The 12,524-nt window shown below is 49.6% G+C and overlaps 1 protein-coding gene across 1 annotated transcript in view; it reads right to left on the bottom strand.

Annotated features, from left to right (window-relative positions):
• Positions 1–964: 964 nt before the first annotated feature.
• Positions 965–12,524, bottom strand: part of Slc2a1 (solute carrier family 2 member 1) — a 29,959-nt gene continuing 18,399 nt past the window's right edge. Inside the window, exons 3-10 of the mRNA XM_076862874.1 lie at positions 6,279–6,439; positions 5,862–6,102; positions 5,062–5,224; positions 4,784–4,971; positions 4,402–4,506; positions 3,855–3,956; positions 2,419–2,622; positions 965–2,058 (exon numbers count right to left, since the gene is read on the bottom strand). Of these exons, the coding sequence (XP_076718989.1) occupies positions 1,858–2,058; positions 2,419–2,622; positions 3,855–3,956; positions 4,402–4,506; positions 4,784–4,971; positions 5,062–5,224; positions 5,862–6,102; positions 6,279–6,439 (1,365 nt within the window). The 3' untranslated portion in view covers positions 965–1,857. The remainder of the gene's footprint in view (positions 2,059–2,418; positions 2,623–3,854; positions 3,957–4,401; positions 4,507–4,783; positions 4,972–5,061; positions 5,225–5,861; positions 6,103–6,278; positions 6,440–12,524) is intronic.

Here is a 12,524-nt window from a genome sequence, read left to right as displayed (position 1 = left end):
CAGGATAAAGCTTCCTGTCGCCCCAGCCCCAGCCTCTTCATCGGTTAACCACCTTCCCCCAGGCTCTAGCAAGGCACACCCTTTCTCAGCCTTGTTCCTCATTTGTGAGATGGGGATGGAAAGTCCTCATACATTTTCTTTAGGTGATAGACACTTCCATTTACCAAGTACCTGTTTTTCCTTCTCACCCACTCCTTAAAAAGTCGTCATAGCAGAGTGTTTATAGTTTTGCCCATGTGCATTTATGAAGGAGAATTATCCTCAGATCTTGTCACCGAGTCTCTAGAGACAAATGTCCTTTGTGTTTTATTTCAGCTATTTTGAATGTCTTTTGAATAATTCTGCAGACCAGAGAAACCCAGTCAGTGCTTCTTTCCAGGACAGGTGGAAGAAACTTGGATTTGTGATAAAGGGTGGAAGGGCACAGTGGCAACAGGAAAGGAACAGATGAATGCTCTTAAAATTCAGGGGTGAAAGAGGAGGGTCAGAAGTCTTTAGAGGAGGCAGTAGTATACATTGTTTGAAGGTGGGGCATGGGGAAGGGGTTCTGAAGTGTGATTGTTAAAAGCAAGGGTTTTAAACACATTTGCTATTCAACTTAAGGCACATAACTTCTGTGAGCCCATCACATGAAGATTTAGGCACCTTACTTCACATTTAAGATAATTCATATCAAGCCTGAGCATCATGGTTGGCACAGAGCTATTATTATTTGAACTCCAGCTATCAAATATATGATGGGAATACCTTGAATACCAAGATAAAGAAATTGTATTTTCTTTGGGTAATAAAAGAGGTCATACAGATTTTTGAGCAATTAAAGGCCACATTGCCCAGAGGTGCTTGGAAGGGATGGGATCCTGAGCCAAAGTCCCAAGCCACTGCAGTGGTTGCAACTTTGCTTGTTTCTCTCATTCCCATCCAAACATCCCTATCCTCAATCCACAAGCATTTCAAAACCATGTTTCTAAAAACCAGCCATTTATATCTGTTTAGGTAAGTTACAGAAGGAGTGTGTTGGTGTATTTACAAGTTGGTTTGTCCAGATATACTATAACTTAGTGTCTGTATTTAATATTGACAACCAAAAAAAATATATAAATATCTTCCATCTATACACAGCAGGGCAGGAGTGTCCATGTTTTCTTCAGCAGTGAGTTTTCGGCCTCCCATGGCCCTTCTTTCATGGTCATCATCTGGCCCTCAGTGCACAGGAGACTAGAACCTGGCAGCCCAGTTTGGCCTTCCCCTCTCCTCCCTGCACTCCAGTGCTCCCAACTGGTCTCAGGCAAGGAAAGATTAATTTGAGTGGTTGGGTAGGAAGAGATGGGAATAGGCAAATCCTAAAATGGAGCCCGATCCCTAAGGTGGAGAGATCCAGGTCTGCAGAAAGAGGTGGCCACAACCACCTCCTGGGGTTGAAGCCTCATAGTTCATAGTTCAATTAGTGTGTCCTTGATCATAGGTCCAGCCCTACAGATTAGCTTGGTGAAAAAGGCAAGTGTCTGGACAGGGCTTGGCCCCTACCCTCAGGCACTGAACCACTCAGGGTGAAGCCTGGGGTGTGGGGACAAAAGACTCTGGCTGATAAAAAAATAATAACAAAATCAGTAATAAAAAAAATTATAAAACCTGTTGCTTGTCTGAATAGATTTAAGCAACAGTCTTGCTTTCGTTAAAATCCTGGAGCCATTAAAGTCCTGAATATTCTGCTGGACATCGTTGCTGGCTGAAGAAAGGAGCCCCAGACCCGGCTTGACTGAGATCTGTCAGTTTTGAAGTCTTGTCCAGTTATCTGTGCTCCAGAGAGATTCTTGGGGCTGTTGGGAACAGGCCGGGCTGGGGGCGTAGAGCACCTCACACTTGGGAATCAGCCCCTAGAGGGTGGAACAGCTCCTCAGGTGTCTTGTCACTTTGGCTGGCTCCCCCCTGTCGGAAGCCAGAGGCAATCTCATCGAAGGTCCGGCCTTTAGTCTCGGGAACTTTGAAGTAGGTGAAGATGAAGAACAGAATCAGGAGCACAGTGAAGATGATGAAGACGTAGGGACCACACAGTTGCTGGAAGATATACAGACATGTTAGAAGTCATGACCCCATATTCCTGGCTGCAGGACTTTGGATAAGTCACTTTACCTCTAGGTTTCTGATCTGATAAAGGAAACATATCCATATGTACCACTCAGGAATGCTGTAATAATTAAATGAGATTGCTTATACCTGGCATGGGACAGGCTCTATGAATATGATTCAATGCTAAGGAAAGAACCTAGAATTGTTCATAGCCAGGTAACCTGGACTTCTGAGCCCAAGTTTCTTTCTCAGCATGATTCCTGATTAAAATATTGAGAGAGCACTTTGCACGTGAGGTCATACATGTAGGTGATAAAATGATGAGGATTGAGCAGTGGGGGTTCTTACCTCCACGTACTGGAAGCACATGCCCACAATGAAATTTGAGGTCCAATTGGAGAAGCCAGCGACGGCAAATGCAGCTGGGCGTGGACCCTGGCTGAAGAGTTCAGCCACGATGAACCATGGGATCGGGCCAGGGCCCACTTCAAAGAAGGCCACAAAGCCAAAAATGGCCACGATGCTCAGATAGGACATCCAGGGCAGCTGCTCCTGTTGAGGAAGTTGGGGAATGGGAGTGGTGGTGGAGAGGTTAGACTGGGTTGTAATGACTCCTTAGAGGAAATCAGCTCCAAGGGCCCCAGCTCCGGGCTGGAAGGCAGGAGACTTGGGGTGCTGATTCTGGATATACCATATGACATGGGTACCCTGTGTTGGGTCTTGGTTTGTAAACGTTATAATGCTGCATATAATCATTCTTTTTTAGGAGGTCATGATTGAAAAATTAAAAGACTTTTGTTCAGATCTTAGATCTGTTGTTCATCATCCCCTCAACAATCATCAGATTTCCCCAAGTTTAGCTGTACGAGTGTAATGCACAGGGGTTGACAAATGAGTGTTTGTGCATGTGAGTGCCTGGTATAGGTAATCACAGAGGTTAGTCTCAGGCTTGGGGCCTGCACACCTGAGGTGGATGCCTAGTTTCATCATTGATCTGACATGGGACTTAGATTTCCTTACCCAATGAAGTGGGAATACAGGTTGAGCATCCCTAATCTGAAACCTGAAATTCAAAGTGCTCCAAATCAATATTTTTGAGCACTGCTGACATGATATCACAAATGGAAAATTCTACACCTGACCTCATATAGTGACTAATCATAGTCAAAATGTAAGCACACTCAAAGTATTGTATAAAGTTGACTATAAGATGCATATGAAAAATGAGTTTCATGTTTCCATCCCTAAGACAGCTCAATCTGTATATGTACATATTCAAAAATCCAAAAATATCTGAAATCCAGAACACTTCTGGTATGGACATTTCAGATAAGGGGTACTCAACCTGTAATGGCTGAACTGCATCTCTGAGTAGTGTGAACTGTGCGAGACAGGTATGTTTCTACATCTCTGTGGTGGGGAGGGTAATATTTTTGGGGTATTTGTGAAGATGAATTGAGTCTACATGTGAAAGCTTTGAAAGGTTCAATATGGGGCAGGCAAGGCATTTCTCTGGGGAGATGAGAGCTTGGGGTCTGAGGCCAGAGGTGCTGTGTTGAGAAACTCAAGCAAGGAGAAGAAAGTTCAAGACCCGATGTGAGTGGGATAAAAGGAGACAACCTCAAGAGCCAGAAGATCAGGCCCTGGCCCAGGGAGCAGAACCAGGGAGAGTTTAGTCCCACGTAGCCTGTCAGGCTGGGGCTGACACAGGCACTTTGGGATCTAAGCCCAGATGGATTTCCCATATCCCCAGCCACTTTACCCTACAGAATATGGCCACTTACCAGCAGGGCCAGGGCGATGGTCATGAGCACAGCACAGCCTGCCATGCCAGCCAGGCCTATGAGGTGCAGGGTCCGCCGGCCAGCTCGCTCCACCACAAACAGCTGTGGGCAGAGAGAGAGTGTCACCCTTGCCTGGTGTCTCTCACAGCTCACCACCCAGAATTTAGTCAATAGTGGGGAAAGCTACATGGCACTGCACAGACCCGGGGGTGGGGAGAGGGCTGGGGGAGACAGCACCTCCTCCTTCCTAGGGCTCTATTTGGGACCAGATAAGAGGGTGAGGGCAAAGAGGTAACTCTGGAGCCCAATAGCAGTACAAGGTGGCCCTAGTGACCAGACAGCTGAGCATCCTGGCTGTGACCTTTGGAGAGCATCCATGTCAGCTTATCAGTAATGAACCTCACAAGATGTTGAGGATGAAATGAGAGAACGCTTAGGGAGCACATGACATATGCCTGGCTCCCAGCAAATGCTGTCAGTTCTATCATGGGCCCCTGAGGCTCTGAGCTGTACCCTGGCTGCAGACCAGCAACAAGCAAAGACTCACCGATACGACAGTGAAGGCTGTATTGACAATGCCGGAGCCGATGGTGGCATACACAGGCTGCTGCACTCCTGCCTTCTCGAAGATGCTTGTAGAGTAGTAGAACACCTGCCAGGCAGAGAGATTGTTGGTTTTTTTGGGCTAGGTGCTGTGGCCCTTCCCTTGCCTCTGTACCAGTAGATGCAGGTAAAGGGTGAGTAAGGAATGAAGGGGACAAATACTACTGCTCAGAGGACACTGCACCAGTAACTTTAAGGTTTTTGGCTCTAAAGGGAAGCTTCTTGGGCAGATGCTTGCTTATTATTTTGTTTGACTTAATTCATAGCACACACTTGAGCCTGGGGCTTGGCTGGAGCCACAGGAAGGGGTGGGTGGGGGTACTCACAGCATTGATGCCCGACAGCTGCTGGGACAGCTGCAGCACCACGGCAATGAGGATGGGCTGGCGGTAGGCGGGAGAGCGGAACAACTCCAGGATGGTGACCTTCTTCTCCCGCATCATCTGCCGACTCTCCTCCTTCATCTCCTGCAGGTCACGGGTCACATCAGCTGTTCCGCGCAGCTTCTTCAGCACTAGTGGGACGAGAGAAGGTGGGGTGGCTCAGAATGGGGGCAAAGGCTAGGGCTCATGGGGCAGGGAGGAGGGCAGGGCCCGGCCCGTACCACTCTTGGCCCGATTCTCCTCGTTGCGGTTGATGAGCAGGAAGCGGGGGCTCTCGGGGCAGAAGGGCAGCAGGATGCACTGCATCAGGGCTGGGATGAAGATGATGCTCAGCAGTAAGGGCCACAGTTCCTCGTTGCCCAAGATGGAGTCCAGGCCGAACACCTGGGGGAAGCCGGGGCTGTGAGCGCCCCTGTCCTGGCCCCTATTCCCATACCAACCCACCACAGTGGCCTTCCCTGCTTGGTATCAGCCACTGCTTTAAGGAAAGAGCTCCAGTTATGGAGGCTCTGCCACTAATATGAGGCCTGACCTCCACTGAACATTAATTTCCTCATTTGTAAGGTGGGGAAAGTAGGACCCAATACCACATTACTGGGAGGACAAATGACAATGCTACAAATGTGTCTGGCATAAAGTATGGGGGGTGCTACTCTCTCATGGGCAGACTCTGGGGATGGACAGAGAAGCTTTTTGATGAGAGGTACAGTATGCACAAGGGCCTGCCAGCTTGGAGGCATGAGAGATCCCACATGTTAAACAAACAGTGGGGTCCCCTGTGGTTGGAGGCTGAGTGAGAAGAATGAGAAGCCGGAGGGAATGCTCCTTGGTTAGGAAGGCCCATGGGAGGTTTGCAAGTGGCAGTGTGTTCTCTGGGAACTGTGTACCATGAGGTTGTCCTTCGCAGGGCTCTAGAAGGCTGGGTGGAGGTCTAGTTGAAGCCTGGCTGGACTCAGACCTGAGGATCACTAAAGCCATGGATGGGGGCAGTGCTAGGCAGGCAGACCCGGCCCTGACTTACCTGAGCAATGAGGATGCCAACAACGATGCCCAGCTGGTGCAGGGTGCCCAGGGCCCCACGAAGAGCTGTGGGTGACACCTCCCCCACGTACATGGGCACAAAGCCTGTGGTCAGGCCACAATACACACCGATGATGAAGCGGCCCAAGATAAGCATCTCAAAGGACTTGCCCAGTTTCGAGAAGCCCATGAGCACAGCAGACACAAAGGCCAGAAGGTTCATCATCAGCATCGAGTTCCTCCTGGGGGTGGGGTCACAGGTCAGGTGGGTCCCTGGATTCCCTGACACCCCAAGGGCTGGGCCATAGGTAAAACCCTAGAACAGGCAGAGAAGTCTCCCCCCACCCCTTCCTGCTAGGACTCCCTGGACAGGAAGATATGGGCTCCCCAAAAGCAGGGCCAGGACCCTCTTACTCACCGGCCAAAGCGGTTAACAAAGAGGCCCACAGAGAAGGAGCCAATCATGCCTCCAACAGAGAAGATGGCCACCGAGAGGGACCAGAGTGTGGTAAGTGTGGTGGGCAAGATGGGTTCCCCATAGCGGTGGATCCATGTCTGGTTGTAGAACTCCTCGATCACCTGCAGGAGAGAAGAAGCAGCTTCGGTGGGTGGGTGAGGCCAGGGCCCACACTCCCCTAGCTCGGAGAACTCCATTTTACGACAGAATGCTGAAAGGACCAGGGCCTAGTTTTGTTGCAAACTTACTGCATGTTCTTGAACCAAGTCCCTTCTTTTGGGGGTTTGGGAGGGGCTCAGTTTCCTTAGGCAAGAAACATGGGCTGGATTCCATCTCTGAGAGCCAGCTCTCACCCTTCCTCTAAGGCGTGGTTCCCAGTGCCCTGTGGTTTCACATGTTCAACATGACTTGCTGAGGATGATGGCAAGTGATAGTGGTGCAAGTTCAGGCACAGAGCAGAGACACACAGGGAGAAAATGCTTCTTCTCACATGTCTCTTCTCTTCTGCTCTTGGTGCCCTAGGGCCCCAGCTCCTGCCCTGGGGCCTCTCCCCAACCTCCTGCTAGGGAGGAAGCACAGCTAGACAGACAGGTTCTGCCATTCTGGTGGCCCTGTGGGAAGTGCAGGCTCACTGAATTTGCATTTAGGGCCTGGCATGACCAACTTATATCACTCTTCAGATGTGCTCACAAAACTGACACTGTCACATTCTGCCTTCCAAGTCCAACTCCTTTGGGACTGGACTGTGAGCGCTAGCCTAAAGAACCCATGGCCTCTTCCCCTCTCCAGGTGCTCCGCTGGGAGGTTTAGGGAAAGGATACAGACAGGGAAACGGTTCCAGGAACTGGAGACACCTGTCCTTGTACAGGCCTGCCCACAAGCCCTATCCCCACCCCTGGCAGAGTAGATGTGGCTGGCACAGGCAGCCCTAGTTCTGAGCACTATCACCATGCTCTCAGGCAACACCGACCCACATCTAGTGCACATGTAGCCAGGCTCAGGCCCAACTAATAAGCGACAGCTTCCTGTGCACACAGCCCATAACATATACACTTAAGCTCATTTAATCTGAGGATTCCTAGCTTTAACCTGTCACAAACCTGCATGCCCCTCCTTCCCTTGCAGCTTGTGGCTCACATTCAGTCTCAAGTTAACCTAGCCTGACATCCTCCCCAGCTGTGTACCGCAGACCCTTCTTTTCTGTCATCCCTGCTTGTGGTCCTCCCTATCCCTCTCAAGCCACAGAGGAAGAGGAGGTGGTGGGTAGCTACTCTTGCCAAAGGGGAAATGGAGAGAGCCCTGGAATGCTCACTAACCATCTTCATCCCTGCACTGCTGCCAGGACTTGTCAAGTCTAGAGTCATTCAGTAGAGGCTAGGCTCCAGGGGGTTGGCATAACTGGGAGGGGAGAGAAGTCCTGAGGATCTACTTATCTGTTCCAGGGAAGCCAGACAGTGCAGTGATTAGAAACATGGGCTCTGAATCGGAACACAACCAAATTCAGATCTCAGCTCCAGTCTTTATTTCCAATATGACCGTGGGCAAGTTATTTCATCTGAGTTCCAATTGTCTCATCTCTAAACTGCAGATGTTAGCAATTCAATCACACATCACTTAACAACAGGGATACATTCTGAGAATGTGTCATTAGACAACTTCATTGCTGTGCAAACATCACAGAGTGCACTTAATGCAAGCTTATAGATGGTGCAGGCCCACCACTAGATGTGGCCTCTTGCTACAACAGAGGCATGGTGGACATGTGATGCAGGAGGTTGCTGCCAGCGTCACAGCAAACATTTTTTTAATAAGTAGAGGGAGTACTCTCTAAAATAACAATAGAAAATAGAATAAACACATAAACCAGTAACATAGTCATTTACTATCATCATCATAACACAGTATTACATACTATACTTAATTGTACGTGCTGTGCTTTTTTACTACTTGATAGGTTGTTTATAGCACCACCACCAATTCTTCAGCTCCATTATAATCTTATGGGACCACCATTGTATATGTAGCCTATCACTGACCAAAACATCATTATGTGGTACATGACTATACCTACTTCACAGTATTATAGGGAAATAGTGAAATGCACTTACAGTCCTCTCACAAAGCCTGGCACTATCACCCCTAAAGTCATCCTACCACACACTGGTACTGCCCCAAGCCGTGCAGACCTCCCACAAAGCCTTACTAAGCCTTTATGCCACAATTTGGAATCAAGTCTCCTGCTAGGGGTCAATCCAGCCTCCCTGCCTACTGTCCTCTGCCCTTTACTCTACTCTCAAAGCACAGGCCACACCTTCGCTCTTCGTTTGATTTCTCCGCCCTTCCCTTTGGATGCTACTCCTGTCTTTGAGATTCAACTCCAAGATTTCCTCGACTCCCAGGACTTTGTCCTCCCTGAGTACAGGGACCAAGAGCCAATGTCAGGGATACCTGTAGGTGAATACAGGAATCAATGAATAGAGGGTCTTAGGTTCTTCTCCTAGAAGCCCTTGATTCTGCTGGGGGGCAGAGACAAGACAGATTTTAACAAAACACAAAGTGCTTGTGTTTTTCAAGGGACTAGCTGGGAACAGTAATGCTCCATTTAATATCAGAATTTGCAGAGAACAAGCTGTTCTAGATAAGGGAACTATACAGATAAATTACGCTCGCCCCTCCGTGGACCCAAACTTTCCTGACCTACCATCAGATTGGAAGTCTTTCTCCCTTCTGTCACTCTCACTGAATAACCAGACCTACCAGCTGGGTTCAAGCACAGTGGTGTCCTTGGGTCTCTCTCAGGCACAAGGAGAGATGTTTGTCCCTGCCTGAAGGCTTTTCATTTCTGCAATCCAAAGGTCTCAGGGTCTTCTTCCACCCCTGTTTCACAGGCTGGTCTCACACAATTTTCTACACTCATTCTAAAATTTGCCAAGAAATCAGCTAATGGAAATTGAATTATGTGCAAAGAAAGTAAATAAGGTCAGGTACTGTGGTACACATCTATAATCCCAGCAATTTGATAAACTGAGGCAGGAGGATCACAAGTTTGAGGCCAGTCTCTGCAACTTAGGGAGACCTCAAAATAGAACTGGGGATGTAGTTTAGTGGTAGAGTGCACCTTGGGCTCAATCCCCAGTACAAGAAAAGATTAACTAAGTACCGAGTAAGGACTTAACTATATCTACCTGAGCTAAAGGATGTGACACTGAGATCTCGAACTCTCTACTTGAGGTGGTGAGGCAGCAGGTAAGAGGACCACAGGTAAAGAGGTGTTCCCAGAGCCCCCATCCTAGGTTAAGTCTCCTTAACAGTCAGAGGTATCAAACCTTATCCCAAGCTAGCTCCTCCACACTCACCAGGCCCTCTGCTGCTCAGACCACTTTACTGGAATAAGCAAGGGGGAGCAACCTGCTTCATTTACTTCAATCTTGCCCCCTGACTCATCTTCTCAACCCCAAACCAGCAGTACTTCGTGGCCAGGCTGAGGCTGGGCAGGAGGCTTCTGCCTCTGAATGTGGAACTTGACATTTCTAGAAAGTAGCTGCCCTGGGTTTCCATTCCTGCTGCTGGTTTGAAGGCTTGTGTCCCCTCCTCCTGTGGGGAGCCATATGGGGCTCCAAGCTGACAGTTGGCCAGGAAAGGCAGGGGATACCTGGAGAATCACAAGACTTCTACATGGGTAAAAGTTCTGGGGTCACCTTTTCCAGTCATCCCTCAGCATCCCTCCTAGAAGTGTCTGGTACCCCTTGGGGAAGAAGATCCTATTGCCTACTTCCCTAACAGGCTCTCACAGAGCAGTCTTCCAATTCCCTGCGCAGCCTCTTCAACCCTGGCTCATGTTTGAGGCGAGACCCAGCACCAGCAAGCTCCAGAGGCTCTCACCTTATGTGCCCATCCCAAGCCTGCTTGTCACAAGTCTTGATCCTACTACTGCTACCATATCCAGCCATCCCCAGGTCCTACTGATTCTGCCTCCTGATTAGTCCTATTTCTCTACCCATACAGCACCTGCCCTAGGTCTCACTTGGATTCTGCTTCTGACTCTTCCATCCCTTAAGGCCAGATCCCATTTCCCACAATTCATTATTCTTCAGCATGGCAGTCAGAGCCCTGCAGGACAACTATTATCAGTCAGCCCTCCATTCCTCCTCTGCTCTCTTCCCAGCCCATTCACACCCTTTCTACCCTGCTTCGGAAGCTGGGTAAGTGGATGCATGCTGGGCAGAAATGGAAGGTCCTGGACAGGTTGAGAGAGGACTGACATGGCATTAGTCTGTTGAGAGGCTATGAGAGATCTCTGTGCTAGCCCCTCACTGAGCACAAAGGTCAAAGAGAGCTGGGGGCAGCCAGCTCAGTGCAGCCAAGGGCCCTGGGATGGGGTAGTGTGCAGGCAATGGCCATTTCTCACTCAGCTGCTGTCCTGGGCGGGGGAGGGAGGCCCATGTATTCCTATGGGCATCTTTGGAATCCCTGCTGCCACCCTCCACCAGGCCCAAGCAGCCGCGGGTGAGGACCATGCTTCTGCCTTGACTACAGAGGAAGTTCTCACTTCCTCTCCCTGTCCGGAAAGTGAACGTAGAGGAGCATGAGGCGGAGTGTGCCATTTGGCACGTGGAACGGGCTGTCACTTTGGCTGTCTTAGAGAGAGGCCACCACCTACAAAGGAGCAGGAGGGACAGGGTTTCTGTTTTTGTATAGCCAGGAGACAAATAACTACCCTAATCATAACACAGGATAAGGAAGAGCCTGAGGGAACAAGGGGCCTGCTTCGGGGATCCCAGCAGGCCGTAGCCCCAGAGGGCTAAGGCCCTGGTTTTCTAGGCTTCTAAGAATAAGACCTATGGCAGTGGATTTCCTGTCTGTGGACAGGAAAACTGTATACGTCAAAGTGATCTAGAGCAGGGACTGGCCACATTTCATGTAAAAGATCAGGTTGGGTCTGTGAACCACATATGAACCCTGTTTTTCTTCCAACCCTTTAAAATTGTGAACCCATTCTTAACTTATGAGCCATATACAAACAGGCTGCTGGCTGGACTTGGCCTGCCTGCTGACCCCTGATCTGGGATTCTAGACTATTGCCAAGAGGTTCATTTGAGAACCTCCAACTGGTCTTACCATCCTCCTCTAGATACCCCTCTAACCTAGGAGGGCTGGGTCTTCTACCTCACCCCCAATAGTGCTCCCTCTTATCCTCCTTCCTCTTTTCTAGTTGTTACTATGGAGATGAAGGGGTTAAACAGCCAGCAGGCTGTCAGCTCTGGTTAGAAGGAGGAAAGGACCAGTTTGTCCAGTTCAGTCCCTTGACCCCTGTTCCCAGCTTTTTGCTCCCTCTTAGTAGAGGCTGGCCCTGGCATTTCCCCTCCCCCTAGCTCTCAGCTCAGAGCGCATGGCTCCATAGTAACTCAGACACCCAGAGTCAGCTGGGAGTTCACAGCCACATGTTCCAGGTGGGGCTGGACAGATAGATAGCTCAAACTGGTCCCCTGGGGCCTCTCTTTAGGGTCTGGGGAAGAAAGAGGCTCAAGTTGAAGCTAGAAGCTGGGCCCAAACCCACAACAGAGATGGGACCACCTAGGCTACTTCTCTGGAAGAGCAAGACATGGCCTGCCTCCAAATCAAGGCCAGACCTTTGCTCTGGCTGTAGTGACCTTTCATTGGTCCATGGCCTCCAGGGTCCTCCTCACAAATGCAGGACCTTAATTTCACTTTGACAGCCCCATCTAAAGCCCTGCTCAGCCCTCAGGATGAAGTGTCACTGCCACCCACACTATGACTCATATGCCTGCCCTTCCTCTGGTAGACGCGGCAGCTTCCCCCACACAACCTGGACACCTCAATACTCCGTGCTTTCATTTGAGCCTTTTTTGCTTACACTTAATCAGCTCTTGGCCAATGTGGATACTTCTCTGGAAAACCTCCCCGAGGGCCACCCCTCCTTCCCAACTGCAGTGCTTCTCAAATGAGGGTGATTCTGCGCCTTCAGAAGACACCTGTCCAAGTCCAGGTCCACTTTGGCTGTCATACTAGTTATTGACAGTGATGGAGGCCAGGGATGCTGCTAAACATCCTAACAGTGCCCAGGACAGCCCCCATCCCAACACCAAAGGATTGCCCATTAGAAAGAGGCAATAGTGCTGAGGTTGAGAAACCCTGCTCTAGGGCCAAGCACCCTCTCTGCTCCAACTTTTCCATATACAGCTTAAA

This window comes from Callospermophilus lateralis, chromosome 7, assembly GCF_048772815.1.
Source record: "Callospermophilus lateralis isolate mCalLat2 chromosome 7, mCalLat2.hap1, whole genome shotgun sequence".
In the NCBI taxonomy this organism is placed as follows: domain Eukaryota; kingdom Metazoa; phylum Chordata; class Mammalia; order Rodentia; family Sciuridae; genus Callospermophilus; species Callospermophilus lateralis.
This window is presented reverse-complemented; position numbering and strand designations above follow the sequence as displayed.